Genomic DNA, 13,567 nt, shown 5'->3' with positions numbered 1-13,567 from the left:
AATTACTTATTTTTGAGATTAGCTGCAACAAGGAAGAAGTTTCTGGAAAATTAGAAAGGAAATATATATTATTACTTCTATCTTACCCTATTGGAACTAACCCTTCTTGCGCAGATAGAACAATTCTTTAATTGCGTGGTGTGCTTACCACCCCTGACTCTGTTCTCTCCAAACAGATTGTGAATTTGTTATGGACTCGAACATGCAATTTCTCCAGTCTCTCCTTTTTTCAGATGAGATTCCTAAATGGTCATAAAGATTTGAGCTGAACTCAAATTCCACAGACCATTTGGAGCAGTTAATTTTTTTTAATTTACAAACTAATATCTGCGTTTATATCTGGAGAATCCTCAGAGTATATAGAAACCCCACAGCCTTTTTGTGGTGATCCTGTTGCCAAACAGAGACCAAACCATCTAACTTGTGTATGAGAAAGATTAATAATCTCTTGTTTACTCAAACCATGATGATATTTAGCAATGTCGCCTTTCTGTTGATATCCCAAGGGCTCCTATGGTGCATCATGAAGTCTTTGCAGTATTTCTTCTGTTTGGAGTGCCTTTCATATATTCCTGTTGTGTAACTTTTGTCATGTTTAACTCCCTGTCTGTTCCCCCTCCCATCCCATTCCACTGTTGTACTTTCTGTGCCTCACTGCCAAAACAGGCAGCTTGCCAGGAAATTATGACTCTTAGAGCTGCATGGAAAGTTAAGGGTAAAACATATAGCCAGAGAAATTGTATTCCAAATGGAGATGTATTGAACAGTGATATCCAGTAACTTGCTAAATTAGCCGCAGATCTATGTTCTCTAGCACTGTCTAAAGAGATACGTGGCATCTCCTGGTTTGCTTCACACATAGTGCTGTGCTGAAGTCAAACCAGAAAAAAGCAAAATTGCTTCTGTATGGGGGAAGGGAGCCTTTTAAAAAATAGGTAACATGATCAGGCTGAATTTGACAGCTACAGATTTTACAAGAGGAGCCTCCAAATAAGATGATGAGGTAAGTTTGCTAGTACAGGAATATAATAGTTTGACCTTAGATGTTGATGGTTTGCAGTTCAAATGTTCACATGTATAAATTGCCTTGTAGTGAGACTAGCTCTTTATGCCTTGCTTGGATTTTGGAAGGGAAAACTCTGAGGTTAGAAGCAGTTAATAATTCGCTATTTTCAGATGTATTTGTTTGCTTTTTTAATAGTCAGCACACCTTATAATCTGTATAAATGAAATGTTAGTTTAATCTTCTGTATTCTATAAATCTAAAAAGGAAATCCAAGTAAAACCTGAAGATACAAAATGCCTGTTAGTGGCTTTGTAATTGACTACTATATTTATTTTATTAATGCAGAAGCGTTATTCCAGAAGTTTGGATTGATTAATTCATCTGAAATTTTTCAAAAATGTAGTTGTAATTTTGTTAACTTTGCCTTATGACAGAATATTAATTGCATATTTTGAGTACTTTATTTAACAAGCAAGAATTCAATCACTATTCTAAAGTATATTTTCCAAACAGGTAATTTCCTTGCTTCATGTATATGTGTAATAGCAGGGCAATTTTTTTAAAAAAAATTAATGCAAGATCTTCAAAGGATTTTGAACCAGAAGTAACTGAATTACTGTATTGAATCAGCAATAAGATTAGCTGATTGTTCAAGGTAGTACATAGCACACAGTAAAGAGAGGAGCTAAGCTTCTGCTGTTCGTTTACTTAGTGTCATCAGAAAATTTAGATTTGAATGTCTCTGACTGATACACTGTTGTCCTGAAATGGGCCCTGCAGGAAATATGTGCTGTAATCTATTACAAAGGTGAGCAGTGGCTGACTGGTGGATACATGGGCTGGATTTACACCATGGTTTGATCATTGATTCTGGTATTGAATTTCAGTCAAAAGTACAGTCAAAAGTACTTAACTATACTAATATACTATAATTCATTTTAATGTCTTGAAAGACTTGGCTGCAAGATCTAAACTCTTCCTTCATTTCCCCTTTTGCTTTAAGTTTTGGCTTACTTTAAATCTAGCTGTCATTAGGGGGTAAGGCCAAGAGGGGAGTTAGAGGAAGACATGGGGCAAGCCCAGGTAAATTAGATTCAGATAAGTTGCCAAAGAGTTCAGCACTTCTTAAATGCAGTCAGATCCAAGGATGGATAGACAGACAGACATGAAGTTAAGCTGAAAGAGGCAAGTAGAGAATGCAGGGACAAGATTGTGCAGGGACAAGAATGCAGGGACAGATAGAGAGGCAAGTGCATGGAGTGACAAGATTGTGATGTAACGAACAGTGCACTGGTATGCTACTTACAGGGTGAAATGTTAAAGGAGGAAGGGGAAGTTTACTGTGGGTAGTAGAGTTCTTTAGAATTCCTTAGCTTTGGCATGATCTAGCTGGGAAAGGTCTGAATTCAAATTAAGGAAGACTTTGATTTGTGTGGTAGATGAGATATAATCTGACAAGCATTTTTTTTTCATTTCCATTAGACTTTCAGACTTCATTATTTAAAAATCCGTTAGAATATTGCCTTCAACTGAAATATGCTTTTGAATATAAAGTTGCTGGTGCAGGGATTGGGTTTAAATAATTTAATATATAGTATGCATTTATGTATTGGTGGGATTGGATTTTAATTGCTATGGCATTTTTTAAATCTTAGATTATTTAATGATACAATGATACAGACTTGATTTTGACAATAAACTTGCATAGTATTTCATCCTTTTTTTTCTGATTTTTGATTTGGTATCTGCAATTTGTGTTTATTCTGTTTTGTTCACACATGTAGTATAAATAAAAAATCAGAATCATATAAATACAACTGCTGTTGATAGCATCCAGCAATCTTGTTGCATTTAGGAGATTAACAGCCCAGTTCTATACAGTACAAAGTTATTCCCAGATGAGTCTACTGAGTCCAGTGGCATTTGCTCCAAAAAGTGAATGTGCCCAGGATCAGTATGAAAGCATCTCAGTCATTTTGTCCCTTGGCGTGTTCCCTTAATAACTCTTGGATGCTTTGAAGCATATGTATTCCTCATGATGTTTAATCAGATTTCATATCAACAATACTTACTGTTGGTTTTCTTACTTTTTTTTTGGCAGGGTTTTTGTGAATAGAAGTCTAGCCATGGAAAAAATAAAGTGCTTTGGATTTGATATGGATTATACCTTAGCTGGTAGGTATACAAAGCTATGTTTCATAACTGAACCTTATTGCTAACAAAAGCAAGAATGTATTAATATATTTTGGGATAGTAAGTGCTTATTTTAAGTAATTACTTAAACTCTGTTTAAGCAGTTTATAGACAGAACTAAAAGAACAGGCAGCAGTTGGCTACTTCTTATCATTTTGCCTAAATCTTGTCCATTTTGCTGAAGTCTGTTTATTCTAATAAATGAACAGAAATAAACCTCACCTCTATGTGCAGATAATTAATCTTAGCTTTTTTTTTTCCTAACACCATTCTTTATTCTGGATCGTATAGTTTCTTCTTGTCCCCAAGCTTTTAATGTTTAGTTTTTATTTTCTTTTACCATACAGATTTCTTCTGTCTCATTTTCATCTATTTAACTTCTCCAAGACTTGGCCCTTTTACTTTTGATTTTTATTACTGCCATTGGAATGGTCCATTCTCTTATGGTTTAGGATTGAATTCTCTAATACCTTGCTGGTTATCTCTCTGTTTCTTCTTAAGCCAGTTTTGGCTGTGCTACATGAATTGCTTGAATTGTCTATTTCTTAATATTGTTTTTTGTTCTGTTCCTTCAACTCACTGTGCTCTTCAGGCTTTTCCAATTTCATTTTAGATTGTGAGGAGTACTGTGCTTTGCACTGTCTGCTCTCTTTCCCTACCTCAACAAATTTATTTCTTATGCATTTTCTTTCTGCTGCAATGACTTTTTACCTGATTTACAACATGCTGTGACTTTTTTCATTACTGAAATGTCTTTAGAGTGGCATTTCTGCTCATGCATTCCATCACAGAAGTGCTTCTTCTCTCTTTTCTTCATGATGCCCTCTTTTAGAATTGACCAATAGAAACGTAGTTCACCCAGCTAATGCCAGGCAGAGTTGATTGAAACAGTAATTTTTCATGAAAGGACATATTCCAAAGTATTTATGTTAATAATAGTTCATATTTATAAGTGCTGGCTTCAGAGGAGGATGACCAATTATCCCAAAGTTATTACATCTCCTAATTTCAATAATATTTATTTGTCTTGGCACTATCATCTTACAATCATTTGCAGAATAAATTGTCCCAAAGTTGGCAAATACATAAGTGATTATGTGTTGCTTTTTAAAGGAATTTAATTAATTTTGATAATAATTAGTGTTTTGCATGTCATGCACAAAAACTGAGCATTACATTTTGGAAACTTTGAATGGATTATGAACTTGTTATGGTTAAATGCACGAAGACACACACATCACACAAATGTTGTAACAATAATCCCTGGTTTTTCTTTGATATTTTTTGTTTTCTCTATGGCATAAAAACATTTTCTACAAATGTATAAACATTTATATATAGTAGCATTTCAGGTTAAAAGATTGAAAATACTTCTACGTGCATGGTCCTCTGACTTGCCATTGCATGCTGCTAACTCAATAAAAAAATTATTATTCCCTAAATTTTTGCTCTCATGTTGAGAATCCTGTATACCACATGGAATGGGGTGATGTCAGGGCCAGCCTCGCTTCGCAATAAGACACAGACTCACTTAATGGGTATTAAGGATTTCTGGTTTATTGGAATGATAGCTGACAGAACGAAAAACGGGAACGGGGTAGGTAGTGTGGGGGTGCCCCTTTTATACCCTCCTGTATTGCCCCGGGCTTCCCCACCCCTCAATGCCCCGATCCCTCTTGATGGGATCCTTGATGGCTGCGTGGGCGTTTTCCCCGGTGTCCTCTTTGTCTTCCTGCAACGGTTGAGTTCTCCGGGGCACCATGTGCTCCTTATCTTCACTCCTCTGACGTCTCTCTTTTCAGTTGTTGATGGGATCATGGGTGTGGGTGTCTTTGGGTGCTTGTTTTAATCCCTGATTGGATTATCTTCTTCCCCCTTTTCCTTAATGATCATGATCCACGTTGTGAGGCTCTTTGTGCCTTGCAACGAGGTCATGACAGGTGATTTGAGATGGTTTTGTACTCAGTTGTGGTGGAAGTGTTAACTTCTTCTGTGTGATTCAGAATCTGTTGTGGAACTCCAGCTCTGATATATAGCTTGGTGACTGAGTATTCAGGAAAGGAAAGGCATTTCTAAACCAGGGCTTTATTATTATTTTTTAAATAATAGAAATAATTATAGAAGTCAAATAAATAAATAGGTAGATAGCATCTTTGGTGCTTGTTCATATTACAGAAACAGGAGTTTTAGATTAGGGGTTTGACAGAGAGTCTTCAAGATCTCTAATCTTCTCAGAGAGTCTCTTACAATCAGTCACTCCAATCATAGTAAGTGACAAGATGGGGGTAGGCAATGGTGATATGATAGCCCTGTTTTTGCTACCACTACATTTGACACTGCATTGTTGCCCAAGATCTCTTTTTATGCATTTGGGTATGCAATAGTTAAGTGTGTGAAATGTTACATTTTTGAGACAAAATGTTCCAAGGAATTCTGAAACATTCCATTCTTCCTTTGGACAGTGCTGATTCAGCTGCTTTGGGAGTAGTCTTGCAATTGTTTGGAAGTGAAATGTGCTCTCTAAGGAGATGTTTCTTGCTTCTACTATCTTGCTATTTAAGAAGATGGTAAAAACACATCTATTTTACCTAGCTTTAAATGGTTAATTATTGTAATGAACTGTTTTAATTTTTTTAATTTTAATTGTGTTAATTTTGTTATGTTTTATTCTGTATCTTTTATTCTTACTGGCTGCTTTGAGTGTTGGAATAAACAGAAAGGTAGGGTATAAATTCAATATAATGGCACAGGGTTTTCCAGACATATAATTTGATAGAAGTGGCTTGTGGTCCAGAAGAAAAATGTACTTTTTGTTGTTCATAATACAGGTGTATGTCAATCTAGTAGGCAATATCATCCAAATATCATCCCTCTGGGACAGGAGCTGGAGGGTGGGCCATCTTTGGAGAACACGCCCCCGGTGTTTATTACCTGTGGTGTGTTCTGACCCTCCATGCTCAGACCTAGGCCCTGGACAGCAGACTTGTGGGGGCCCTGGTTTCTGGCTGCTGCTTCTTAACACCAGGTCAGTTAACAACAAGGCCCATCTCATATGTGATTTGATCACGGAGGAGGGGGCTGACTGGCATGTATTACCGAAATCTGGCTGAGCCTGGAAGGAGGGATACCCATTTCGGAGATGTGCCTGGCCAGGTTCTGAGTATGGCACCAGCCGAGACCACAGGGCAGGGGAGGTGGGGTGGCAGTTGTCATCCGGGAATCTCTACTGGCCTTCAGGAGCCCTGCTCCACAAGTGACCAGTTGTGAGACCCTGTTTTTCAAGTTGGGTTCCCAAGAACAGTTGGGAGTGCTGCTACTCTACCAGACTCCCTGTTGCGTAGCAACCTCCCTGCCTGAGTTGCTGGAGGCTGTTTCAGGGTTGGTGGTGGAGTTCCCCAGGCTTAAGGTTCTGGGGGATTTCAATCTGCCTTCCCTGGGGCGTGCCTCGGAGGCAGCTCAGGAGTTCAAGGCCACCATGGCGGCCATGGGCCTGTATCAGATTATTCAGGACCCAACTTGAGACAGTGGTCTCATACCGGATTTAGTTTTCTTGTTGGAGCAGTGGCAACATGATCTATCCCCGTTATCATGGTCAGATCATGCCCTGGTGACCTTGAGATTCTCCTATGCCGGCCCCCTCCGCAAGGAGGCAGGACCCATTTGATTGGTCTCCCCCCAGCGACTGATGGACCTGGCTGGGTTTCAGAGGGAGCTAGGGGTTATCCCCGAGGAGCTGCTGCATGGTCCAGTGGAGGCCCTGACTGCAGCCTGGAATAGGGAGGTGGCCGGGGCCTTGGACAGGATCGCACCTGTGCAGCCTCTCTTGTCCCATCAAACTGGACACTTCCCGTGGTTTATGGAGGAGCTGAGGGTTCTGAAAAGGATTAAGAGACGTCTGGAGCACTGCTGGAGGAAAACAAAGACTGAATCCAACTGAACACAAGCTAGACCCACTGTTAAGGCCTACATTGTGGCGGTAAAAGCAGCAAAACGTCATTATTTCTCTGCTCTTATTGCATCTGCGGAATGCCACCTGTCAGCCCTGTTTAAGATCACCTGATCCCTTCTGGGGAAAGGGGATTCAGAAATCCATCTACAGGGCCATGGTGAGGAGTTTTCTAGGCATCTGGAGGATAAAATTGCTCAGATCCGTTCCATGTTGGACTCCAAGCGTGAGACAGGGTCTGTGGAGATGCCTGGGGAACGTACTTACCCAGTTATCAGGGAAGAGTTCGATCCTGTTGGGCCTGAGGAACTGGACAGGATCCTCCAGACCGTAAATGCCACCACTTGCCAATTAGATCCATATCCCTCCTGGCTAGTGAAGGCAGCTCAGGAGGTGACGTGTGGCAGGGTCCAGATGATGGTAAATATATCTTTGAGAGAAGGAGTGTTTCCGGTGGCCTTTATGGAGGCGCTGGTGCACACCCTCCTCAAGAAACCATCACTGGACCCTATTATCCTAGACAATTTTTGTCCAGTCTCCCATCTCCCCCTTTGGGGGAAGGTGGTTGAGAAAGTGGTGGCATTGCAGCTCCAGAGGATTGTGGGTGAAATGGATTATCTAGACCCCTTTCAGTCATGTTTCAGGCCTGGTTATGGGACGGAAACTGCATTGGTTGCGCTTATGGATGATCTTTGGCGGGAGCGGGATGGGGGCAGTGCAACCATCCTGGCTCTTCTTGACCTCTCAGCGGCTTTCGATACCAGCAACCATGGTATCCTTTTGGGGCAGCTTAGGGAGTTGGGGGTGGGCAGCATGGTTTTAGGCTGGTTCACCTCCTTCCTCCAGGGCCAGTCCCAATTGGTGTTAATAGGGAGAGAGAGATCCAGCCCTCGGCCCCTTCTTTGTGGGGTGCCGTGGGGCTCGGTACTCTCTTCGCTCCTTTTTAACATCTACATGAAACTGCTGGGTGAGATCATCCATCACCACGGGATGAGGTATCATCAGTATGCTGATGATACTCAATGATATATCTCCATCCTGGGTGAAGTAATTGATGCCGTGACCACCCACTCCAGGTGCCTGGGGGCTGTGGGGGCCTGGATGGGAAACAACAGGCTTCGGCTGAACCCTGGTAAGACAGAGTAGCTGTGGATTAATGGCTCTTCAATATCTGGGAAATTGTCATCCTTGGTTCTGGATGGGGTTGCACTGCCCCAGACAGACCCGGTGCATAACCTGGGGGTCCTCCTGGACTCATGACTCCTGCCCTTCAAATGGTCACTCATGCCCTGGTCATCTCCAGTATAGACTGCTGTAATGCACTCTACATGGGGCTACCCTTGATCCGGAAGCTACAACTGGTCCAGAACGCAGCCACACGGGCAATTTTAAGTGCCCCAAGGCTGGCACATGTAACACCTTTGCTATGCAAGCTGCACTGGCTCCCAGTTTGCTTCTGGATCCAATTTAAGGTGTTGGTTATTACCTTTAAAGCCCTACATGGCATGGGGCCAGGTTACCTGAGGGACCGTCTCATCCCCATCACATCGACCTGTCCCACCCGGTCATGCAGAGAGGGCATGTTACGGTCCCCATCCGTAAAGGAATTCCATCTGATGGCGTCCAGGAAGTGGGCCTTCTCTGCAGTAGCTCCCGCCCTCTGGAACATTCTTCCCCCAGAGGTGAGATAGTCCCCCTTGCTCCTGGACGTCCACAAAAACCTGAAAACCTCGTTTTGCCATCATGCCTGGAGCAGGATGGGGAACAGCCATTCGTGGGGATGGCTAGTGCCCTAGAACGATCTTTTAAACTCACAGACTGAAACACAACTTTTAGTCATCTGGATTTTATTATATTTTATAATTTTATTGTCTATTATTGTATTTATATTGATATTGAATTTTAAATTTTGTTTCTGTAAACCGCCCAGAGTCCGTCCTTTGGGTGGGAGATGGGCAGTAATAAAATTCGACAAATAAATAAATAAATAAAATGATTGAGTTGAAGACAGGGTTTCGTTCAAATTGTACTTACAAACAATCACTGGATCACTGGAAGAGTTGCAGGAATGGTCTGAAGAAATGGCTGCTATTCTAAAAAGACTAATTGAAAATCAGTGTACTCATTTCTCCAAATTTTAGGAAACTGTATCCCTATGTAATGGTCACCTATCCTATAAACTTTATCTAGATATGTTAACTCTCAAGGAAAAAAGAAGAAACCATTTTACACCATTTTTTTCTCCTTAGACCGTTTCTGTCCATTTTTGATCCTAGGAAGTTAAGATTGCTACTTATATTCTGCCTATAAGGTAAATAAATGAGGTGAAAATATACAACATTGGCATATTCCTTTCCCCATTTTGAACCATTTAGTTACTTCATATTCTAACTGAGGCTTCCTGGTTATTATAGTAATTTTTCAGTAGGCAATGAGGTGTTCTGGTACACCATGGTTTTAAGGACTATTCACAGTATGTTTCAGTCTATCCTGTCAAAAGCCATTGTATAATCAGTAAAACAAAATAGATATCTTTTTGGACCCCCCTTTTCCATCATCCATTGAATAGTAGCCAAATGATCTTGGGTGCCATCACCTCTTCTGAATCCAGTTTGTACACCTGGAAGTTCTTGTTCCATGTATTGTAGAAGTCTATGTTGTGAAATATAGGGCATTATCTTACTAGGATGTGAAATTAATACATTCTTTAGCATTACTTTTTTATGGTACTCAAGTATGAACGAAACTTTTCCACTCCCTTGGCCACAGTTGTTTTCCATACTTGCTTACAAAACCCTTTTCTGTATCATGTCAGATTTTACAGAGCTCCGCTGTTATATCACCAATTCCTACAGCATTGGGTTAGCAATATTTTCTAGGGCCAATTTAACTTCACTTTCCAGAATGTCTGGCTCTAGTTCAGTGATCAAACATAGTAGTATATTAGCTAGCTATCAGACATCTTACTTGTTAAGTATAGATACAGCTGCAGCATTTCTGAAAAAGATAGTTGCAAGTCCATAAGATATTGGCATTGAATTGTTTTAGGTGCAGTAACTCATTACATATGATCAGGTATATGTAACCAGGAGATGGATGAAAGGTACACACATTCCTTAAAAGTTAACCACAGAATTCTTGATTTAACTAAGATAATTTCAGAGAACTCAATTTAGTACAAATTTATAATGTGGAGCTTATCTGTATGCTTTTGGCTGTTGGTATACACTTTTTTCAAAGTACATAGCAAAGTTAATGGAATTTTGGAGATTTTCCAGTACTTGATATACTTTTGCCTGAAATCTTGAATCCTGATATCACTTTACCATCTGTTCTCATCTGTAGCCATCTGTGTTAATACTGATTGGAAACCTCTTATTGACTTTTTGTGTGAAACAGAAAAAAAATGAAATTATGAAGTATAGTTTTGATGATTAGAAAAAAAATAGATTATAGAAAAAATGTAAGCAATGCTGTAACCATAGAATAAGAGGTTAATTTACATTTATACTTAACAACTGTTGTAAAAGAAAATCAGAAGTCATTCCTTTATTTTTTTCTTTACTTTCTACCCTTTTAGCTTTGTTCTTTTCTTATTCCCTTCTTTTTCTTCTCTCTTCATTCTAAATATTAGTTCTTGTTAGTTTTTATCTTTCTTTTAAAAATTTTAATGAAGTCTGTCTGTCTGTCTGTCTATCTCACCAAAATTGAATGATAGACTTTGACAGGAAAAAAGATAAAATTGGAAGTATGATCTGAGGAACAAAGGGATTTTGAATATTTGGAGTCAGGGATGGAAATACAATCCTAAATATACCACTGCCAAGAAAAAGAGCAGAACATGTCAAATTTATCAGGTAAAATATTTAATCTTTTCCATGTTCAGCAATGGTGTCTGTTAGCAATATCAAATAGTCCTCCAGGAGGCCTCCTGCTAACTTTTTAAAAATTACATTAGGGGAAAAATAGTTACGCTGTGGAAAACAGCCAGTTCTTTTTGCCAAATTTTGATAATGCAGACTCAAGTGTTGAGTGACTACAGAGGAATGCTAGGGGCCACATGTGGCCCATCAGTTAAGGAATGTTGCTATTAAACTTAAAAGCAGACTCTAATAAAAGCTGAAACTAGATTGAACATGGTTGTCAGATTTTGTTTCAACAGAAATATTATTTCACATTTGGGTGGTTAATTCTGATACTGAAGTTTCTCTTTGCTGCAGTTAAAGGAGAATAAGAATCTGCTTTTGAGAGGGGAGGGATGGGAGTAGAATATGCTTGTTTTCACAGCTGGCTTTTAATCTTTATAGCAAGGTTAAAGAAGAGTCATCGTTCTCTCTGCAGTAGCTGTAAGTGAAGCCAAAATAGCAAGAAGAGCTTTTCGCTCTGGAATTACATGTTCTAAGTTTATGTGCATTCTTCTTGCATGTATAGTCACATATCTGAGTTTTATCTATGAAATTGCTCTTATGTTTAGAGATATGGAAACATCTTACTTATAGTATACTTCTTAGATGAATTTTAGTAATTCACAACATGCAGTCCATCACAAGTTTACTCAGAAATGGCACACAAACACCTCAGCAGTCTTTAGTCTAACTTAAGCATATTTGGTAATGTATCAGGTGATTCTTTCAGAGGTAAATGTTATGAAAGCTATTGCTTCATCTTCCTATTTCACCTCTCTGTTAGTGTTTCTCAATGTACTTCTGCATTTATAAGAAATTTAAAGAGATAAGCTCCCATCTTTAGTCATGTTTGACACAGTTGTCCTTATGGCTGCCACTCTGAGGAGTGGGCAAGCTAAGCCTCCATGACCACATGTAACTCCTAAGTTCCTGGATCCTTTTCCAACCATATTGCTAAAAATCTGCAGCATATTTCCTTCTATTCTGAGAAAAAAACAACAAAAACTATTGTGAAAACCATGAGATCTCACAATTTTAAAAATAAAAAACTCCCAATCTTCCCAAATGGGACTTGCCCATTTTGCATGAACTGCATTCTCATTGCAACCCTTATCTTCTCCAGATGTGTTAAGTGTAATCATTTATCACCTGCTGAGCTTAATATTTTTTTATTCTCAATTACTTTATTTTATTTGATACTCCCATAAGCTATTGTGGACTATTAACATTTCAATATTTATTTCAACATATGTCTCAATAAATAGGTGCATGATTTTCTTTCAGAATCCTGACATGAGTATTATATATGTACTTCTATTCTCTTTCCTTCCAATATGCACTAAACTGGCTTTTGTGGTAGAGGAAATGGGAAAAAGTCAAATATTTTAATTAAACCAGGTCACATAGAGCAAATAATCGACCTCGACTTGATAAGTTAATGTTTTATTATAAGTTCTACAATGCTGCTGGAATAACACTATGGATTTGGGTCAGAGGTCTAGTTTTTTTTTTAATCTTTGTAGGAACATAATTCATATATGAATGAATCAACACCTCTGTGCTCAGGCCTCCTGCAAATTTTCTGTTTTTAAATCTGAGAGCATTTTGTCATTTGAATATGGAATTTTGCCTATAGATTAGCAAATATAAACCATGTCTCATTGGCTAGTTTTTGGTCATTCTCAAGCCAATAGCTGAGGCAAGCATATTGGTGTTAAGACATCACCACTGCTGCATTTTTTAAAGTCAGTGTGATTCTTTCTTTTTGACAGGAGAGTCCAGTGTAACTCCTTCAAGACTGGAGTGACACTCTGCATCTGCCTCTGCCTCATGTGAGTTAAAATCTTGGCAGCAGTATTTTGTGCTAGGTGGAGCGGCTGCAGATTTTTTCCCTCCACAAAGGCTATAAATGTGGCTACTGTGCCTGTCTTGATAGAACAAGTAACCCTAGCATGCATGAATATCTCATATTTTAACATATAGCTTCCTGTGCTTTTGGGTTCTTTTATGATTTTCATACTTCATAAGGAAACCTACATTCTTTAACTTGTTAAAATATTTTTGAACACAGTACATTTTATTGAATATTGCATTTGATCGTTACCAGATCTGTAATGCTGTCAGCTGGGTTGTGTTCTCAGAGCCTTGCTCCATTTCCCAAATCACCCCTCCCTAATCTGACATTAAATTTGTTGCCTTGACTGATGACTTCAGTATATCTCTTGGTAGCCTTGTGGTCTTACTGCACAATTGATTATGTATAGCAACATCTACTTCTCTTCAGTATTTCAGGTGGGATTTCCTCATCAGTGTTTTCTGCAGTTTTCTTGGCAAGATTTCAGACGTGGTTTGCCATTGCCTTCTTCCTAGGGCTGAGAGGAGTGACTGGCCCAAGGTCACCCAGCTGGCTTTGATAAATAAATCAATAAATAAAATCTCTGTGCAGGCAAATAATAAATCAGTGAATGAAGTGCTTACTCCTTTCTATATATCTCAGAGGTAGGTTTCCAGAAAAAA

The 13,567-nt window shown here is 39.1% G+C and overlaps 1 protein-coding gene across 8 annotated transcripts in view; it reads left to right on the top strand.

Moving 5' to 3' along the window:
* The window catches only part of NT5C2 (5'-nucleotidase, cytosolic II), an 80,418-nt gene that overhangs the window by 32,919 nt on the left and 33,932 nt on the right, over positions 1–13,567 (top strand). For 3 of the 8 annotated variants that reach the window (XR_010068207.1, XM_063307099.1, XM_063307098.1), the window contains exon 3: positions 3,108–3,181. The exons of 1 other annotated variant lie outside the window; for it this stretch is intronic. Coding sequence is in view for 4 of the 7 variants with exons in the window: in XM_063307099.1 (XP_063163169.1) it covers positions 3,108–3,181 (74 nt within the window). In the remaining 3 variants the exon portion in view is untranslated. Of the gene's footprint in view, positions 1–744; positions 1,004–3,107; positions 3,182–12,822; positions 12,883–13,334; positions 13,550–13,567 lie in introns of those variants that run through there. 4 more of the 8 variants (XM_063307102.1, XM_063307103.1, XM_063307101.1 and 1 more) reach the window with 3 other exon arrangements.

The sequence above is a fragment of the Candoia aspera genome, chromosome 6 (assembly GCF_035149785.1).
Source record: "Candoia aspera isolate rCanAsp1 chromosome 6, rCanAsp1.hap2, whole genome shotgun sequence".
In the NCBI taxonomy this organism is placed as follows: domain Eukaryota; kingdom Metazoa; phylum Chordata; class Lepidosauria; order Squamata; family Boidae; genus Candoia; species Candoia aspera.
The sequence above is the reverse complement of the archived record's forward strand: the minus strand, read 5'-3'. Positions and strand labels throughout refer to the sequence as shown.